This window comes from Capra hircus, chromosome 4 (assembly GCF_001704415.2).
Source record: "Capra hircus breed San Clemente chromosome 4, ASM170441v1, whole genome shotgun sequence".
Taxonomy (NCBI): domain Eukaryota; kingdom Metazoa; phylum Chordata; class Mammalia; order Artiodactyla; family Bovidae; genus Capra; species Capra hircus.
In genome coordinates this window covers 58,295,999-58,316,041 of record NC_030811.1, presented here as the reverse complement: position 1 = coordinate 58,316,041, position 20,043 = coordinate 58,295,999, and the positions used below count along the sequence as shown (strand labels likewise).

The window sequence follows — 20,043 nt, the reverse complement described above, 5'->3', positions numbered from 1 at the left end:
CCCACCCCATATCATCTCTCTGGATCATCCCCGTGCACCAGCCCCAAGCATCCTGTATCCTGCATCGAACATAGACTGGCGATTCGTTTCTTACATGATAGTATACATGTTTCAATGCCATTCTCCCAAATCATCCCACCCTCTCCCTCTCCCTCAGAGTCCAAAAGTCCACTCTACACATCTGTGTCTCTTTTGCTGTCTCGCATACAGGGTCATCATTACCATATTTCTAAATTCCATATATATGTGTTATGGTTATTTTTAAAAAAATCAATTAGACAAATGTGTGCTAAGTTGCTTCAGTCATGTCCAACTCTGTGTGATCCTATGGACTGTAGTCTGCCAGGCTCCTCTGTCCATGGGATTCTCCAGGCAAGAATACTGGAGTAGGTTGCCGTGCCTTCCTCCAGGGGAACTTCCTGACTCAAGGATCTAACCTGTGTCTCACAGCTCCTGCATTGACAGGCAGGTTGTTTCCCACTAGCGCCACCTGGGAAGGGAATCATAAAATTATACATAAATATCTTAAATATATTAACTTAAATATATTGTCAGTCAACAATGTGTTATACAAAAAAATGTGTCTTGTCTTTATGCAAAGACAAGGCTTTTCTTTTGAGTATGCATTAAGTTTTAATCTTCTACATATTGTGTGTAATTCATCTTCCAAGGTTTACAGTTTAGTTTCCTGTAGGAACAGCAATGAATTTTAAGACTCTTGCAAGGTTATAAGAGTTTAGATTCTTTTCTAGAATTTCAGAATTCTTGATATAAAATTTTGTAATATTCCCATCCATTTATCTGGGTTTACCTGGTGGCTCAGATGGTAATGAATCTGCCTGCTGTGCAGGAGACCCCAGTTCAACCCCTGGGTTAGGAAGATTTTCTGGAGAAGAGAATGACTACCCACTCCAGTATTCCTGCCTGCAGAGTTCCATGGACAGAGGAGCCTGACTGGCTATAGTCCATGAGATCATAGTCCCATTTGTCTTGAAAATAGTTTTAAAGACTATGAAATTTATTGATAATTAATACTTATAAACATCATATCAGTGATTCCCAAATACTCTTTGTTTTTAGAAGTTTGCAGTTAACTCTTCCAAAGGTATATTTCACAAATTCAAGGCAATCTTAATTATTTATAGCGTATGTCTGTACTCATTATATTTGTCATGTACAAACTCTTGGTGTTTGTGAATGCCCTAGGTGACATTTGTTTATTTTTTTCTGAGCATGCATAAGTCCCAAAGCCATGGGGTGCCACAGTTATCACTGCAGAGCTAGAGTGTGGATCTGGTTTGTTGTTCCCAGAATCCTCACTGCTCCTAACCCTATCATCTTCTTTGTCCTTTGGGTGTCCTTACATTTGACCTGATCTATCTTTCACTTGTTTCTGGACTTGGTAGTTAATGGCTCTCTACCTAATGACTATGTCCTATAAGAGTACTCCAAAAACTGAGAAGCCATACAGGTATTCAGAAATAAATAAGCCTAATATGAAAATTACTAAGACCAGCCAAGGCCAACCAACCCATGATTATTAAGTTAATGATGTTTATTGCAATGGAACGTAGAGTAAAGTAAGCATTTTATTGATTTCAGGCTACTCGGGTGATGTGGACACCACCTCTCCGGGAAAGTTTTTCATATCCATTTCTTGTACTTCAGATGTACGTCTTAACTGTGATTCTCAGGTAATTTTAATTTGTAAAACAAATCTAGATAAATTATGAGTTTCTCAGAATTACTTCAACCTATTGTTATAGTTACTAAATTTAGGTTCAGTTTTTAAATATTATTCAAAGTTAAATTGTATCCAGTTTAAAAAAAAATCTAAAATCACTATGTAAAAAAATTGCTTTCCACTTAAAATAGTTTAGGCTACAGATTTTAGATAATTGCATTATGTTTTAATAAACCAATGTGTTTGTGATCATATATATTTGGTGAAGTTTCAAGTATCACAGTAATCCATTCAGCATCACAGTAATCCGAGTCTACATCCCAACCACTGATGCTGAAGAAGCTGAAGTTGACCAGTTCTATGAAGACCTACAAGGCCTTCTAGAACTAACAACGTAAAAGATGTCCTTTTCATCATAGGGGATTGGAATGCAAAAGTAAGAAGTCAAGAGATACCTAGGATAACAGGCAAGTTTGGCCTTGCAGCACAAAATGAAGCAGCAGGGCAAAGTCTAACGGAATTCTGCCAAGAGAATGCACTGGTGATAGCAAACACCCTTTTCCAACAACACAAGAGATGACTCTACACATGGACATCACTAAATGGTCAATACCAAAATCAGATTGATTGTATTCTTTGTAGCTGAAGATCGAGAAGTTCTATACAGTCGGCAAAAACAACACCTGGAGCTGACTGTGGCTCAGATCATCAGCTGCTTATAGGAAAATTCAGGCTTTAGCTAAAGAAAGTTGGCAAAACTACTAGGTTATTCAGGTATGACCTAAATCCAATCCCTTATAATTGTACAGTGGAGATGACGAATAGATTCAAGGGTTTAGATCTACTGAACAGAGTGCCTGAAGGACTATGGACAGAGGTTCATACAGGAGACAGTGACCAAAACCATCCCAAAGAAAAAGAAATGCAAGAAGGCAAAGTGGCAGTCTGAGGAGGCTTTACAAATAGCTGAAGGAAAAAGAGAAGCGGAAAGCAAGGAAGATAGGGAAAGATATACCCAACTGAATGCAGAGTTCCAAAGAATAGCAGGGAGAGACAAAAAGCCTCTTCAATGAACAATGCAAAAAAATAGAAGAAAACAATAGAATGGGAAAGACTGGAGATTTTGTCAAAAAAAAATCGAAGATATCAAAGGAACATTTCATCCAAGGATGAGCATGATAAAGGACAGAAATGGTAAAGACCTAACAGAGTCAGAAGAGATTAAGAAGAGGTGGTGGCAAGAACTGTACAAAAAAGGTCTTAATGACCCAGATACCCATGATGCTGTGGTCATTCACCTAGAGCCAGACATCCTGGAGTGTGAAGTCAAGTGGGCTTTAGGAAGCATTGCTACCAATAAGGGGCTTCCCTGATAGCTCAGTTGGTAAAGAATCCACCTGCAATGCAGGAGACCCCAGTTCTATTCCTGGGTCAGGAAGATCCCCTGGAGAAGGGAAAGGCTACCCACTCTAGTATTCTGGCCTAGAGAATTCCATGGGGTCACAAAGAGTTGGACATGACTGAGTAGTTGGACACTACTCATAAAGCTAGTGGAGATGATGGAATTCCAGCTGAACTATTTCAAATCCTAAAAGATAAGGCTGTTGAACTACTGCACTCAATATGTCAGCAAATTTGGAAAACCCAACAGTGGCCACCAGACTAGAAGAGTAAGTCTTCATCCCAATTCCAAAGAAGGTCTGTGCTGAAAAATATTTGAACTACTGGACAACTGTGCTCACTTTCCATGATAGTAAGCCTATGCTCAAAATACTTCAAGGTAGGCTTCATCAGTACATGCATTGAGAACTTCCAGATGTACAAGCTGGGTTTAGAAAAGGCAAAGGAACCAGAGATCGAATTACCAACATTCATTGGATCATGGAGAAAGCAAGGGAATTCCAGAAAACCATGTACTTCTGTTTCATTGGCTACGCTAAAACTTTTGATTGTGTGGGTCTAAAAAAGCTGGAAAATTCTTAAACATATGGGAATACCAGACCATCTTACTTGTCTCTTGAGAAACCTACAACAGTTAGAACCTTACATAGAAAAACTGACTGGTTAAAAATTAGTAAAGGAGTATGACAAGTCTGCATATTGTTACCCTGCTTATTTAACTTATGTGCAGAGTACATCATGGAATATGCTGGGCTGGATGAGTTACAAGCTGGAATCAAGATTGCCGGGAGAAATACTCACAGCCTCATATAAGCAGATGATACCACTCTAATGGCAGAAAGTGAAGACGAACTAAAGAGCCTCTTGATGAGTGTGAAAGAGGAGAGTGAAAAAACTGGCTTAACACTCAGCATTAAAAAAAAAAAAACCCAAGGTCATGGCATCTGGTCCCATCACTTCATGACAAAGAGAAGGGGGAAAAATGGAAGCAGTCCTCTTCTTGGGCCCTAAAATCACTTGCAGATGATGACTGCAGCCTTGGAATTAGAAGAAGTTTGCTTCTTGGAAGGAAAGTTATGACAAATCTAGACAGTGTATGAAAAAGCAAAGATATCACTGTGCTGATAAAGGTCCATATAGTCAAAGCAATGTTCTTTCCAATTGTCATGTGCAGATATGAGAGCTGGACCATAAGGAAGGCAGAGCACCAAAGATATGATGCTGTTTTTTTTGTTTGTTTTTTTTTAGTTTTATTCCTAGTTTTTTTTTTTTAATTTTTTACTTTATTTTTCTTTACAATACTATGCTTTTCAACTGTGGTATTAGAGAAGACTCCTGAGAGTCCCTTGGATAGCAAGGAGATCAAACCTGTCAATCCTAAAGGACATCAATCCTGAAAACTCATTGGAGGGACTGATGCTGAAGCTGAAGCTCCAGTACTTTGGCCACCTGGTGGAAAGAGCAGACTTTGGAAAAGACCCTGATGCTAGGAAAGATTGAAGGCAAAAGGAGAAGAGGGCGACAGAAGATGAAATGGATGGCAGCACCAATTCGTTCAGTGGACGTGAACTTGGGCAAACTCCAGAAAATAGTGAGAGTCAGGGAGGCCTCGCAAGCTGCAATCCATGGGGTCACAAAGAGTCAAACATGACATAGCCACTGAACAGCAAGAAAGATTCAAAGGGTTTTGAGAAGCTAATACTTTTTCCCCTCAGTCCTCTTGTATTCTGACTTATTGTTTTCCAATCTGTGGTTTGATGAAGCATGAAATAAGTGTTTGATGCACAAATGAATTTGAGAAATGCTGAGTTACATAGGAGTATCTATGTTCATATGTCTATTAATATTTCTGAACTACAGATATTTCTAGAGGTTTAACCAAGGTTTCATCTCAGCTTTTTTCCCTGCACATATGTTTTGGTTGGGATTAACTTTATAAGCATGTCAGAAAATTTGAAAGTCTGAGCAACAACATCAGAAGCATAAATAGTAGAATGCTATAAATAACTTTATCACATAGATAGGTTTCATAGAATGTTATTGAGATCTATCACTGAATCAAATAGTGATCACTGTCCCCTCCAAACTCCCAGAGAAATGGGAGAGTGATCATTATTAGTGATTACTTATTAGTACCCTTCAGATTTTGCCTATATTAAGATCATTTGTGTACATCTTCTTTCTTTCTGAAAACCATAAATTTGTTAATACAGCACACATGCACAAATGTCTGAATATACACTTAATATAGTAAAATGCCACTGAAAACAGAGACCATGCTACATTTATGTCTTTAACCATGGAGCGCTTAGCACACTGTCTTGTAGCCGTTTAAAGCCCCTTATGTGTTCACTTAAAGAAGATATATAAAGGGAAACTGGGGTAGTAACAACCTCTAAAAAGGTGCAGACTACCTTACCTATTGGAAAGGTTTTTTTTAGATTGAATTTGGATTTGGAAATCTAATTTTTATCCATTTATTTTCTATTTGTTTAAATTTTTTGAAGTGATATTAGTCTGGCCAGGCAGAGATTTCATGGAAGGAAATAAGTGAATTAGAACACTTAGCATTGTATGCTTGAATGCATGTGTTATACTCCATACTTTCAGTTCAGTTCAGTTTAGTCACTGAGTTGTGTCCGACTCTTTGTGACCCCATGGACTACAGCTCGCCAGGCCTCCCTGTCCATCACCAGCTTCCAGAGCTTACTCAAACTCATGTCCCCTGAGTCGGTGATGCCATCCAACCATCTCATCCTCTGTCGTCCCCTTCTCTTCCCACCTTCAATCGTTCCCAGAATCAGGGTCTTTTCAAATGAGTGAGCTCTTTGCATCAGGTGGCCAAAGTATTGGAGTTTCAGCTTCAGCATCATTCCTTCCAATGAATATTCAGGACCGATTTCCTTTAGGATGGACTTTAGTCAAAAATAATTTTTATTTTGTAACCATAATTGAGTACTTAATATATTTTGTGATATATTACTAAACAGTATGATCATTAAAGTTTTTACTTTTGAAAATTTATGTACCATAACAGTGTATCACCTTTAGAAAAATAACAGAGTTTTATAGTTTACACAAAATGTTTGCATTTCCTTTTTTCATATTCTAAAAGATACTAACATCTTATATGGTAAAAGGTATTGGTTACTGATATATCTCATAATTGAAAAATGGACAGTTTTAATTTCAATATGCATTAGATTAACTGTATTCCAGAATCATTCCTTTGAAGTCATCATTGAAAATGACCTTTAAATTTCTCTCTTAGTCATTAGCTTATAATTTCACCAGCACTTAATATTTTTCAAAACTTAAAAGTGGTGGTATATGAAAGCTACTGCTGCTCATATAATATAAATATCTCAAGATATGCAAAGTCAGTTCACATTCTATTTTCTGACCTTCTTGCTGGAGTATTAAATGTCTAATGTCATGCATCGTTAAAGGAAAATAAAGTTTTAGTTGAATATAGTTGTTTTACAGTATTATATTAGTTTTAGGTATACAGAAGTGTGATTCATTATTTTTATGGGTTATACTCCATTAAAAGTTAATTAAAAAATAATGACTGTAATTATTGTGCTATATGTTTAAAATACTTACTGGTAAACTAGATACAATGTCTTATTTAAAGCTCTAATTTTGATTGTTTTATTATAAGCATTTTTATAATTCAAATATTTTGTTCTTTTTAATGTGCTTTTAAAAGTTAACTGTATTTTGTTATCTTACATCAAAGGTAAGGGGATCATTAGATTTTAACATTTTGCAACCAGTCTTTCAGTTCAATGATAGGCTACTTTTATATATAGTAAAACTTATTGGTGTCAATTCTCTTCATTAAGGACCACGAACAATAGTAGAAGGCACTTTATTGCACTCTGCCTTTCCAATGTTGCTTTTATGCTTCCCTGGCAATTTGCTCAGTTTATACTTTTTACACAGGTAAGATGATTTTAAACTTATTTAAGCTGAATGCAAGATATACTTGGTTGTTTCCACTGAAAAAAATTTTTGTTGAAGTATAGTTGATTTACAGTTCTGTGCTAATTTCTGCTATACAGCAGAGTGACTCAGTTATACACATATATGCATTCTTTTTTAAATGTTCTTTATCATTTTGGAGAAATTTTAAATATGATTATATTTGTGTCCTAATAGATTTTCAAAATACTGAATGATTATAAAGTTGACATACATGTTTGATTTTTTAAAAATTATGTAATCCTACCTTCTGTTCATGTGCTGGTTAGGCAGATATTAAAGGTCAACCTGTAGAACAGGGTTTTTGCTCTTATTTCAATCCATAATTTTTCCTGTTGGTATTTGAGGTGATCTCTGTAATTCTACCTGCAGATTCTCCTTTTGCCTGAGTAATCATTTTAGGTGCCAACCTGCATAACATGATAAGGACCACTTAAACTCTTCATGCTAGGAGATTTCTGCTTCTATTCCAGCTAAATGTTGGCTGTTTTGTCTGAAGAGCAGAATCATACTGGACACCATTTCTCAGAGCTTTAATCTTGGTATTATGGAGTAAACTGAGACCATATCCTGTTACCCCAAACAACTAAGTAATTAATGACAAGAAACTGAGCTGGGGAAACAGAAAGTGAAAGTGTTCATCAGTCAGTTCAGTTCAGGTGCTCAATCATGTCCAACTCTTTGGACCACATGGACCGCAGCACACCAGGCCTCTCGGTCCATCACCAACTCCCGGAGTTTACCCAAACTCATGTCCATTGAGTCAGTGATGCCATCCAACCATCTCATCCTCTGTTGTCCCCTTCCCCTCCTGCCCTCAATCTCCTACATCAGGGTCTTTTCAAATGAGTTAGCTCTTCGCATCAGGTGGTCAGTTGCCAACTATTTCTGGCCCCATGGACTATAACCCACCGGGGTCCTCTGTCTATGGAATTTTCCAGCCAAGCATACTGGAGTGGGTTGCTATTTCCTACTCTGGGGTATCTTCCTGACCCAGAGATCAAACCTGGTTCTTCCACACTGTGGTCAGATTCTTTACCCTCTGAGCCACCAGGGAAGCAGAGTATAAGATCAATTTTGATTAAATTTCCTACTATGAATTTTTGTTAGAACTCCTTTCCACTTAACTAACAAACACTGGTAATGTGTAATGATATTCTTTATTGGCAGTGAGAAATTCTGCCAAGAATCATTTGTATGTGGAATTGTCTATAAAAAATGAAGTTATAATCTCAATTTAGTTTATGCCACATGTCTAAAGCATATTTAGAATATTCACTCTGCCTTACTTCCTTATATTTGATCTATAACTATTAATAACACGGAGTTTCTATGGTTTTCATTATTTGCATATGCCAACATAGTAGAATAGATTTCTAGTGTACATCATTTCCTTGCAAGCAAATGTATTAATTTAGTGGTGCTGATGAAACTGTTTAGTTCCTTGGGTAATTTTGATATTGCCTTAATGATTTTTTATCCATTCAAAAGATGAACTAGACTTTTTTTTAAATTTTTTATTGAGCTATTATTAACATTTTGTAAAGTGTACAGTGTGTTGATTTGATACATTATTGTATTACAATATGATTATCACCTGATTAGTATCATAGTGTTAACACCTCTATCAAGTCACATAATTATTATTTCATTTTTGTGGTGAGAACATTTAAGATCTAGTCTCTTAGCAACTGTGACTTATCTAGTATAGTACTGAGTGTAATAACTATGCAGTACATTAGATCTCCAGGACTTATTCATCTTCTCAGTTCAGTCTCGCTCAGTTGTGTCTGACTCCGCGATTCATCTTCTAGTTGCAAATTTATACACTTTGTCCAACATCTCCCTCATTCCCCTACCCTCAAGCCCCCAATCAACATTCTACTCTCTATTTTGACAAGTTTGGCTTTTTAAGATTCCATATAAGGTGATATGAAGTGTTGAGTTGGCCAGAAAATTTGTTTGGTTTTTTTCCTGTGAGAAGTTACCAGAAACCAAAAAAACTTTTTGGCCAACCTAGTGTTTATCTGAATTCTCTCACTTAGTATAATGCCCTCAAGGTTCATCTGTGTTGTCGCAAATGTCCGGATTTCCTTCTTTCTCATGGTTGAGTATTACTCCATAGTGTGTGTGTGTATACACTTCTTCTTTATCCATTCATCTATTGATGGACACTTAGGTTGTTTTCATACCTTGGCTATTGTGAATATAGATGTGCAGGGATGTCTTCAATGTTCTGTTTTCATTTCCTTTGGAATATGTACCAGAAGTGGGATTGCTGGCTCGTATGGTAGTTATATTTAAATTTTTTGAGGAACCTCCATAATGTTTTCCATAGTGGCTCCACCAGTTTGCATTTCTACTAACAGAGCATGCAGTACAACCAGTTAATCCTAAAGGAAATCAGTCCTGAATATTCAGTGGAAGGACTGATGCTGAAGCTGAAACTCTGATAGTTTGGCCACCTGATGCGAAGAACCGACTCATTGGAAGAGACCTTGATCCTGGGAAAGATTGAAGACAGGAGAACAGGACAACAGAGGATGAGATGGTTGGATGGCATCACTGACTCAATGGACATGAGTTTGAGTAGGCTCTGGGAGTTGGTAATGGATAGGGAATCCTGGCGTGCTGCAGTCCATGGCATCACAAACAGTCAGACACGGCTAAGTGACTGAACTTCTCAACAGTGCATCACAAGTGTTCCCTTTCCTCCACATCCTCACCAACATTTGTTTTCTTTTGTCTTCTTGATTATAGCCATTCTAATACGTGTGAGCAGATATCTCATAGAGGATTTGATTTCATTTCCTGATACTTAGTGATGTTGAGTGTCTTTTTGTGTACCTGTTGGCCATTTGGATGTCTTCTTTCAAAAAATATTCATTTTTCTTCTACCAATTTTTAATCATTTTTTGTTATTGAGTTGTAGAGTTCTTTATGCATTTGGGATATTAATCTTTCACCTAATATATGCTCTGAAGATATTTTCTCCCATTGAATAGGTTGCCTTTTCATTTTTTTTTGATGTGCATGAGGTTTTTTAGTTTGATGTAGTTTCACTTGTTGATTTTTGCTTTTGTTGCTTGTGCTTTTGGTGTTACAATCCAAAAGATCATTGAAACGACCAAGGTCAGGGAGCTTATTCCCCAGGTTTTCTTCTAAAAGTTTTGTGGCATCTGGTTTTATATTTAAGTCTTTAAAATCCATTTTAATTATTTTCTGTGAATGATGTGGATAAAAGTCCAATTTTATGTGAATATCCAGTTTTCTTGCCACCATTTATTTAAGACACTATCTTTCCCCCTAAGTATTCTTGGTTTCTTTGTCAAATATTAGTTGACTGTATATGCCTGGGTTTATTTCTGGCCACTCAGTCTGTTCTGCTGGTATGTATATTATTTATTCCTGAACCATACTGTTTTGATTTCTATAGCTGATAGTGTAATGGCAACTTCTTTTTTTCTTTTGCTGCTTTTGGGGTTCTCTCTGTCTCTGATTTTTGACAGTTTCATCATGGTGTGCTTTAGGGAAGGTCTTTTTGAGTCATAGTGATGGGGTGATTTATTAGCTTTGTGAACTTGAATGTCCAGATTTCTTTGTAGGTATGGAAGTTCTCAACTGTTATTTCTTTAAATAAACTTTCTACCTCTTCTCTTTGCCTTCTCATAAAACTCCAGTGATTCTGATGTTTGACCATCTGATGTTTTCATATAGATCACATAGGCTTTCTTCACTGTTTTTTCATTGCTTTTTCCTTTGCTCTCCCCTGATAGAGTATTTCAGGAGTTCCTGTCTAACTCGCTGTTTTGTCTGCTGTTTGGTCTCTTCTGATGTTGATACTCTGTTGCATTTTTCATTTCATTGATTGGATTCTTCAGTTCCAGAATTTGTTTGGTTCTTTTTAAAATAATTTTTATCTCTTTGTTAATCTTCTCATGTTGTTCACATACTGTTTTCCTAATTTCATTGAATTGTGTTTCTGTGTTTTCTTGTAGCTCATTGAGTTTCCACAAAAATAATTTTGAATTCTTGATAAGTTAAATCATAGAGTTCTGGATAGTTGATCAATAGAATAAACCTGTAACAATTTATGCATTCTGTGACTCTGAGGTTCTATGGCCTTGCTTGAGCTTGCTCCATGAGGCACTTGATAATGTGTTGAAAAGAGGTTTGCTGAGACATTTGTGTCCTTGCCTTTTTTTCCCACACCACCAGCAAGTACGTTTCTTTGGGGTGAAGATAGCATTGGCCCTCTGGTATCCATTGAATAGATTTGAATTTATAGCCTCATTTCCAGAAAACTGTACTTTAAGCTCCAAGCAATTAAGTTATAAGCAAAATTCAGGGAAACTATATTCAGGTAAATTGGTTGTTACTTGGAAGTCATCAACCATCTCCAACTGGTACTTCTTGAAATAAAAATCTCTTTGGAATTCTTAAATGAATTATCCATCATTGTTCTACTTCTACAACAAATCCATAATCTGATCACTGCTGAATGTTAAGTTGCATGGGACTTTTCAAAGGCCCAAACAAAAGAATTCCTGGGTCCAGTCTTAATTGTTATTGTGAATGCAGTCATCTAAAATACAAGAAATGTTAATAGTGTAATTCACAGTTGAGCTCTGCAATTTTTAATGAAATAAAATACAGCCAGAATAAAATGTCATATAGTTAGAATCATATGTCACTTTTTTATTTTTATTTATTTATTTTTAAAATTTATTTTATTTTATTATTATTATTTTTTGCTTTACAATACTGTATTGGTTTTGCCATACATTGACATGAATCTGCCATGGGTGTACATGAGTTCCCAATCCTGAACCCCCTTCCCATCAGCCTCCCCATATCATCTCTCTGGGTCATCCCAGTGCACCAGCCCCAAGCATCCTGTTCATGCATCCAACCTGGACTGGCAATTTGTTTCATATATCATATTATTATACATGTTTCAATGCCTTCTCCCAAATCATCCCACCCTCTCCTTCTCCCACAGAATCCATAAGTCTGTTCTATACATCTGTGTCTCTTTTGCTGTCTCGCATACAGGGTTATCATTACCATCTTTCTAAATTCCATAATATGTGTTAGTATACTGTATTGGTGTTCTTCTTTCTGGCTTACTTCACTCTATATAATAGGCTCCAGTTTCATCCACCTCATTAGAACTGATTCAAATATATTCTTTTTAATGGCTGAGTAATACTCCATTGTGTATATGTACCACAGCTTTCTTATCCATTTGTCTGCTGATGGACATCTAGGTTGCTTCATATCCTGGCTATTATAAACAGTGCTGTGATGAACATTGGGGTACACATGTCTCTTTCAATTCTGGTTTCCTTGGTGTGTGTGCCCAGCAGTGGGATTGCTGGGTCATAAGGCAGTTCTATTTCCAGTTTTTTAAGGAATCTCCACACTGTTCTCCATAGTGGCTGTACTAGTTTGCATTCCCACCAACAGTGTAAGAGGGTTCCCTTTTCTCCACACCCTCTCCAGCATTTATTGCTTTTAGACTTTTGGATCGCAGCCATTCTGACTGGTGTGAAATGGTACCTCATTGTGGTCTTGATTTGCATTTCTCTGATAATGAGTGATGTTGAGCATCTTCTCATGTGTTTGTTAGCCATCCGTATGTCTTCTTTGGAGAAATGTCTATTTAGTTCTTTGGCCCATTTTTTGATTGGGTCATTTATTTATCTGGAATTGAGCTACATAAGTTGCTTGTATATTTTTGAGATTAGTTGTTTGTCAGTTGCTTCATTTGCTATTATTTTCTCCCATTCAGAAGGCTGTCTTTTCACCTTGCATATAGTTTCCTTTGTTGTACAGAAGCTTTTAATTTTAATTAGATCCCATTTGTTTATTTTTGCTTTTATTTCCAGAATTCTGGGAGGTGGATCATAGAGGATCCTGCTGTGATTTATGTCAAAGAGTGTTTTGCCTATGTTCTCCTCTAAGAGTTTTATAGTTTCTGGTCTTACATTTAAATCTTAATCCATTTTGAGTTTATTTTTGTGTATGGTGTTAGAAGGTGTTCTAGTTTCATTCTTTTACAAGTGATTGACCAGTTTTCCCAGCACCACTTGTTAAAAGAGATTGTCTTTAATCCATTATATATTCTTGCCTCCTTTGTCAAAGATAAGGTGTCCATAGGTGTGTGGATTTATCTCTGGGCTTTCTATTTTGTTCCATTGATCTATATGTCTGTCTTTGTGCCAGTACCATACTGTCTTGATGACTGTGGCTTTGTAGTAGAGCCTGAAGTCAGGCAGGTTGATTCCTCCAGTTCCATTCTTCTTTCTCAAGATTGCTTTGGCTATTTGAGGTATTTTGTATTTCCATACAAATTGTGAAATTATTTGTTCTAGCTCTGTGAAAAATACTGCTGGTAGCTTGATAGGGATTGCATTGAATCTGTAAATTGCTTTGGGTAGTATACTCATTTTCACTATATTGATTTGTCTGATCCATGAACATGGTATATTTCTCCATCTATTAGTGTCCTCTTTGATTTCCTTCACCAGTGTTTTATAGTTTTCTCTATATAGGTCTTTAGTTTCTTTAGGTAGATATATTCCTAAGTATTTTATTCTTTTCGTTGCAATGGTGAATGGAATTGTTTCCTTAATTTCTTTTTCTACTTTCTCATTATTAGTGTATAGGAATGCAAGGGATTTCTGTGTGTTGATTTTATATCCTGAAATTTTACTATATTCATTGATTAGCTCTAGTAATTTTCTGGTGGAGTCTTTAGGGTTTTCTATGTAGAGGATCATGTCATCTGCAAACAGTGAGAGTTTTACTTCTTTTCCAGTTTGGAATCCTTTTATTTCTTTTTCTGCTCTGAGTGCTGTGGCCAAAACTTCCAAACTATGTTGAATAGTTGTGGTGAAAGTGGACACCCTTGTCTTGTTCCTGACTTTAGGGGAAATGCTTTCAATTTTTCACCATTGAGGATAATGTTTGCTGTGGGTTTCTCATATATAGCTTTTATTATGTTGAGGTATGTTCCTTCTATTCCTGCTTTCTGGAGAGGTTTTATCATAAATGGATGTTAAATTTTGTCAAAGGCTTTCTCTGCATCTATTGAGATAATCATATGGCTTTTATTTCTCAATTTGTTAATGTGGTGACTTACATTGATTGATTTGAAAATATTGAAGAATCCTTGCAGCCCTGGGATAAAGCCCACTTGGTCATGGTGTATGATCTTTTTAATGTGTTGTTGGATTCTGATTGCTAGAATTTTGTTAAGGATTTATGCATCTATGTTCATCAGTGATATTGGCCTGTAGTTTTCTTTTTTTGTGGCATCTTTGTCAGGTTTTGGTATTAGGGTGATGGTGGCCTCATGGAATGAATTTGGAAGTTTACCTTCCTCTGCAATTATCTGGAAGAGTTTGAGTAGGATAGGTGTTAGCTCTTCTCGAAATTTTTGGTAGAATTCAGCTGTGAAGCCGTCTGGATCTGGGCTTTTGTTTGCTGGAAGATTTCTGATTACAGTTTCAATTTCCATGCTTGTGATGGGTCTGTTAAGATTTTCTATTTCTTCCTGGTTCAGTTTTGGAAAGTTGTACTTTTCTAAGAATTTGTCCATTTCTTCCAAGTTGTCCATTTTATTGGCATATAATTGCTGATAATAGTCTCTTATGATCCTTTGTATTTCTGTGTTGTCTGTTGTGATCTCTCCATTTTCATTTCTAATTAGTTTGATTTTTTTTCTCCCTTTGTTTCTTGATGAGTCTGGCTAATGGTTTGTCAATTTTATTTATCCTTTCAAAGAACCAGCTTTTGGCTTTGTTGATTTTTGCTATGGTCTCTTTTGTTTCTTTTGCATTTATTTCTGCCCTAATTTTTAAGATTTCTTTCCTTCTACTAACCATGGGGTTCTCCATTTCTTCCTTTTCTAGTTGCTTTAGGTGTAGGGTTAGGTTATTTATTTGACTTTTTTCTTGTTTCTTGAGGTATGCCTGTGTTGCTATGAACTTTCCTCTTAGCACTGCTTTTATAGTGTCCCACAGGTTTTGGGTTTTTGTGTTTTCATTTTCATTCATTTCTATGCATATTTTGATTTCTTTTTTGATTTCTTCTGTGATTTGTTGGTTATTCAGCTGCGTATTGTTCAGCCTCCATATGTTGGAATTTTTAATAGTTTTTCTCCTGTAATTGAGATCTAATCTTAATGCATTATGGTCAGAAAAGATGCTTAGAATGATTTCAATTTTTTTGAATTTATTAAGGCTAGATTTATGGACCAGGATGTGATCTATCCTGGAGAAGGTTTCATCAGCACTTGAGAAAAAGGTGAAATTCATTGTTTTGGGGTGAAATGTCCTATGGATATCAATTAGGTCTAACTGGTCTATTGTATCATTTAAAGTTTGCGTTTCTTTGTTAATTTTCTGTTTAGTTGATCTGTCCCTAGGTGTGAGTGGGGTATTAAAGTCTCCCACTATTATTGTGTTATTGTTAATTTCCCCTTTCATACTTGTTAGCATTTGTCTTACATATTGTGGTGCTCCTATGTTGAGTGCATATATATTTATAATTGTTATATCTTCTTCTTGGATTGATCCTTTGATCATTATGTAGTGGCCTTCTTTGTCTCTTTTCACAGCCTTTGTTTTAAGGTCTATTTTATTGGATATGAGTAGTGCTACTCCTGCTTTCTTTTGGTCTCTATTTGCGTGGAATATCTTTTTCCAGCCCTTCAATTTCAGTCCGTATGTGTCCCTTGTTTTGAGGTGGGTCTCTTGTAGGCAGCATATATAGGGGTCTTGTTTTTGTATCCATTCAGCCAGTCTTTGCCTTTTGGTTGGGGCATTCAACCCATTTACGTTTAAGGTAGTTATTGATAAGTATGATCCCGTTGCCATTTACTTTGTTTAGGGTTCAGGTTTATACGCCCTTTTTGTGTTTCCTGTCTAGAGAATATCCTTTAGCATTTGTTGAAGAGCTGGTTTGGTGGTGCTGAATTCTCTCAGCTTTTGCTTGTCTGTAAAGCTTTTGATTTCTCCTTCATATTTGAATGAGATCCTTGCTGGGTACAGTAATCTGGGCTGTAGGTTATTTTCTTTCATCACTTTAAGTATGTCTTGCCATTCCCTCCTGGCTTGAAGAGTTTCTATTGAAAGATCAGCTGTTATCATTATGGGAATCCCCTTTTGTGTTATTTGTTGTTTTTCCCTTGCTGCCTTTAATATTTGTTCTTTGTGTTTGATCTTTGTTAATTTGATTAATATGTGTCTTGGGGTGTTTCGCCTTGGGTTGATCCTGTTTGGGACTCTCTGGGTTTCTTGGACTTGGGTGATTATTTCCTTTCCCATTTTAGGGAAGTTTTCAACTATTATCTCCTCAAGGATTTTCTCATGGTCTTTCTTTTTATCTTCTTCTTCTGGGACTCCTATGATTCGAATGTTGGAGCATTTCATATTGTCCTGGAGGTCTCTGAGATTGTCCTCATTTCTTTTAATTCGTTTTCCTTTTTTCCTCTCTGATTCATTTATTTCTACCATTCTGTCTTCTATTTCACTAATCCTATCTTCTGCCTCCATTATTCTACTATTTGTTGCCTCCAGAGTGTTTCTGATCTCATTTATTGCATTATTCATTATATATTGACTCTTTTTTTATTTCTTCTAGGTCCTTGTTAAACCTTTCTTGCATCTTCTTAATCCTTGTCTCCAGGCTATTTATCTGTAATTGCATTTTGATTTCAAGATTTTGGATCATTTTCACTATCATTAATCGGAATCCTCTATCAGGTAGATTTCCTATCTCTTCCTCTTTTGTTTGGTTTGGTGGGCATTTGTCCTGTTCCTTTACCTGCTGGGTATTCCTCTGTCTCTTCATCTTGGTTATATTGCTGCATTTGGGGTGGCCTTTCTGTATTCTGGGAATTTGTGGAGTTCTCTTTATTATGGAGTTTCCTCGCTGTGGGTGGGGTTGTATCAGTGGCTTGTCAAGGTTTCTTGGTTAGGGAAGCTTGCGTTGGAGTTCTGGTGGGTGGAGCTGGATTTCTTCTCTCTGGAGTGCAATGAAGTGTCCAGTAATGAGTTATGAGATGTCAATGGTTTTGGAGTAACTTTGAGCTGCCTGTATATTGAAGCTCAAGGGTGTGTTCCTGTGTTGCTGGAGAATTTGCGTGGTATGTCTTGCTCTGGAACTTGTTGGCCCTTGGGTGGTGCTTGGTTTCAGTGTAGGTATGGAGGCGTTTGATGAGCTCCTATCGATTAATGTTCCCTGGATTCAAGAGTTCTCTGATGGTCTCAGGCTTTGGACTTAAGCCTCCTGCTTCTGGTTTTCAGTTTTATTTTACAGTAGCCTCAAGACTTCTCCATCTATACAGCACCGATGATAAAACATCTAAGTTAAAGATGAAAAGTTTCTCCACATTGAGGGACACCCAGAGAGGTTCACTGTTTTTGAAGACAATGATCTGCTTTTCTGGGTGCCTGATGTTTTCTGCCAGCATTCAGAAGTTGTTTTGTGGAATTTACTCAGCGTTGAAATGTTCTTTTGATGAATTTGTGAGGGAGAAAGTGGTCTCCCTGTCCTATTCCGCCGCCATCTGAGGACCGCATCTCATGTCACTTTTTTAGACTGTCTTCTTTCACTTAGCCATATGTATTTTAGGTTCCTTCATGTTTTTTCATGAAATGATAGCTTGTTTCTTTTCACTGATGAATAATATTCCGTCGTCTGAATGTGCCACGGTTTGTTTATCCTTTCACCTCGTGAAAAGATCATGACTAGTCACCAAATAACATGATTTGGGATTCTATAAAAAATCATGTGAAGCTTTTGAGTGGACAAAAGATTTCAGCTCATTTGGGTAGGTGCCCAGGATTGTGATTGATGGACTATATGGTAAGATTGATTTTGTAAGAAATTGCCAGTTGTGTCAAGTTTTTGAATTTCAGCCACTCTAATAGGTGTGTAGCAGTATCTTGTTTTTCTGAATCACCGTTCCCTAATGTAGTATTGTCTTTCTCATCTTTATATGTGCTTATTTGCCCTCTGCATGTCTTCTTTGATTAGGTATTTGTTCTGATATTTTGCCCATTTTTAAATTGGGTTATTTGTTTTCTTATTTCTGAGTTTTGAGAGTTCTTAGTATTTATATGCTAGACCTTTATTAGATATGAGTTATGTAATGATTTTCTCAAAACACCTAGCTTGTGTTTTAGTTTTTCTATAGTGTCTTTTGTGGAGCTGGAATTTTTAATTTTAAGGAAGTTCAGTTTATCAGTTTTTCCCCATGAATCATGCTTGTGCTTGTCTATCTAAAAACTCATCCTTAAACAAGATCACCTTGACTTTCTCCTATATTATCTTTTAGAAGTTTTTTAGTCTGTGTTCTACATTTAAATCTAAGATAAATTTATGTCAGTTTTTGAAAGACGTAATGTATAGATCTAGATTTTTTTTTAATACATGCATGTCCAAGTCTTCCAGCACATTTTACTGAAAAGACTGTCATTTCTCCATTGAATTACCTTTGCTCTGTTGTCAAAGCTCAGTTGCCTGTGATTGCATGGATCTGTTTTGGAACCCTCTATTTTATTCCTTTGGTCAGTTTGGTAATTTTTTCTCCAGTACCATGATGTCTTGACTACAGAAACTTTATAGTAAGTCTTAAAGTCAGTTTCATACTCTATTTAAGTGTTTACTCTTTGCCTTTGGTTATAAGCAGTTTTTACTACAACGTGTCTAAGTGTGGTTAGGTTTTATTTGTTATAATTTAGCCTTTGCTGTGGGTTAGTTATGAATCAGGGCTTGATTTTTTTTTTCCTGTAGATTTTGGGAACTTCTCAGGTATAATGTCTTTTACGTATAAATCCCTCAACCCTTTCTGAGATGTAAATTATGATCTTTACACTGTATGTTTTACATCTCTTATGTTCTTTCATATGTTGTTCATTCATCCTTTTGTCACTTAATGCTTTCTTCTGATGTATCTTCCAATTTAATCACTTGTTTGTTTGCTTGTGTTTCACCTGCTTTTAAACCCATCTTTGACTTCTTATTATTGATTATTGTAATACTAGTTGTACATTTTTATTTTATTTTTTATGGCTTTCAGTACCCTCCTGGAATTTTCAATCTTCTGTATTATTTGTGTGCATATGTGAAACATAAAGTCTATGTCTGATGATACCAGACATGTTTTTGAATGATTTGTGAGCTAAGAGTAATTTTTACATTTTTATAATGTTGTTTAAAAAACATAGAAGAATATAGAGTTGAGTCTGCAGTGTGGCCTATAAATCATAATACATTTACTATCTGGCTTTTTCCATAAAAAGTTTGCTGACCCCTGAACTAGATTTGGATTCTTCTTAGATCTGTTTCTGTTGTCTTAGTGATAATGTCATATCTCCTCCTACATCTGATTAGTTTTGATATGGTATTGGACATTGTACATGAACAATTTGAGTTCAATAGAGTTATTTTGAGACTAAGATGATATTCACTTCTTTCAGAGAAAAGTAAATTTTCTTCCAGCAGGCAAATACAGGGACTAACAATCTTTAATCATACTCCTGCAATCAGAGAATGAGATAATTCAAAGATGGGATTCAGTATTTAGGAGGGATGCTTTGATTTCTGGTTGCCTGTCATCTAGGGGCTTCCCAGGTAGCTTAGCGGTAAAGAATCCACCTGCCAATGCAGAGACACAGGAGACATGAGTTCACTCCCTTTGTCAGGAAGATCCCCTGGAGGAGGAAATGGCAACCCACTCCAGTATCCTTGCCTGGAGAATATCAGGTCAGAGGAACACTGGGGGCTGCAGGCCATGGGGTTGCAAAGAGTCAGACATGACTGAGTGGCTGAGCACTCACGCTTGCAGTATAACTCTTCGAAGTCCCAAACCAAATCTTAAGGACTTAGCAGGGATCTCACTTTTGGGATTACCTGACTGCTGAGTATGTAGAAACCTCTCAACTGCCTCTCAGCTG

The 20,043-nt window shown here is 36.5% G+C and overlaps 1 protein-coding gene across 1 annotated transcript in view; it reads left to right on the top strand.

Annotated features, from left to right (window-relative positions):
* Window positions 1-20,043, top strand: part of DPY19L2 (dpy-19 like 2) — a 93,843-nt gene that overhangs the window by 27,779 nt on the left and 46,021 nt on the right. Inside the window, exons 8-9 of the mRNA XM_005679195.2 lie at window positions 1,603-1,694; window positions 6,934-7,033. Coding sequence (XP_005679252.1) covers window positions 1,603-1,694; window positions 6,934-7,033 — 192 coding nt within the window. The remainder of the gene's footprint in view (window positions 1-1,602; window positions 1,695-6,933; window positions 7,034-20,043) is intronic.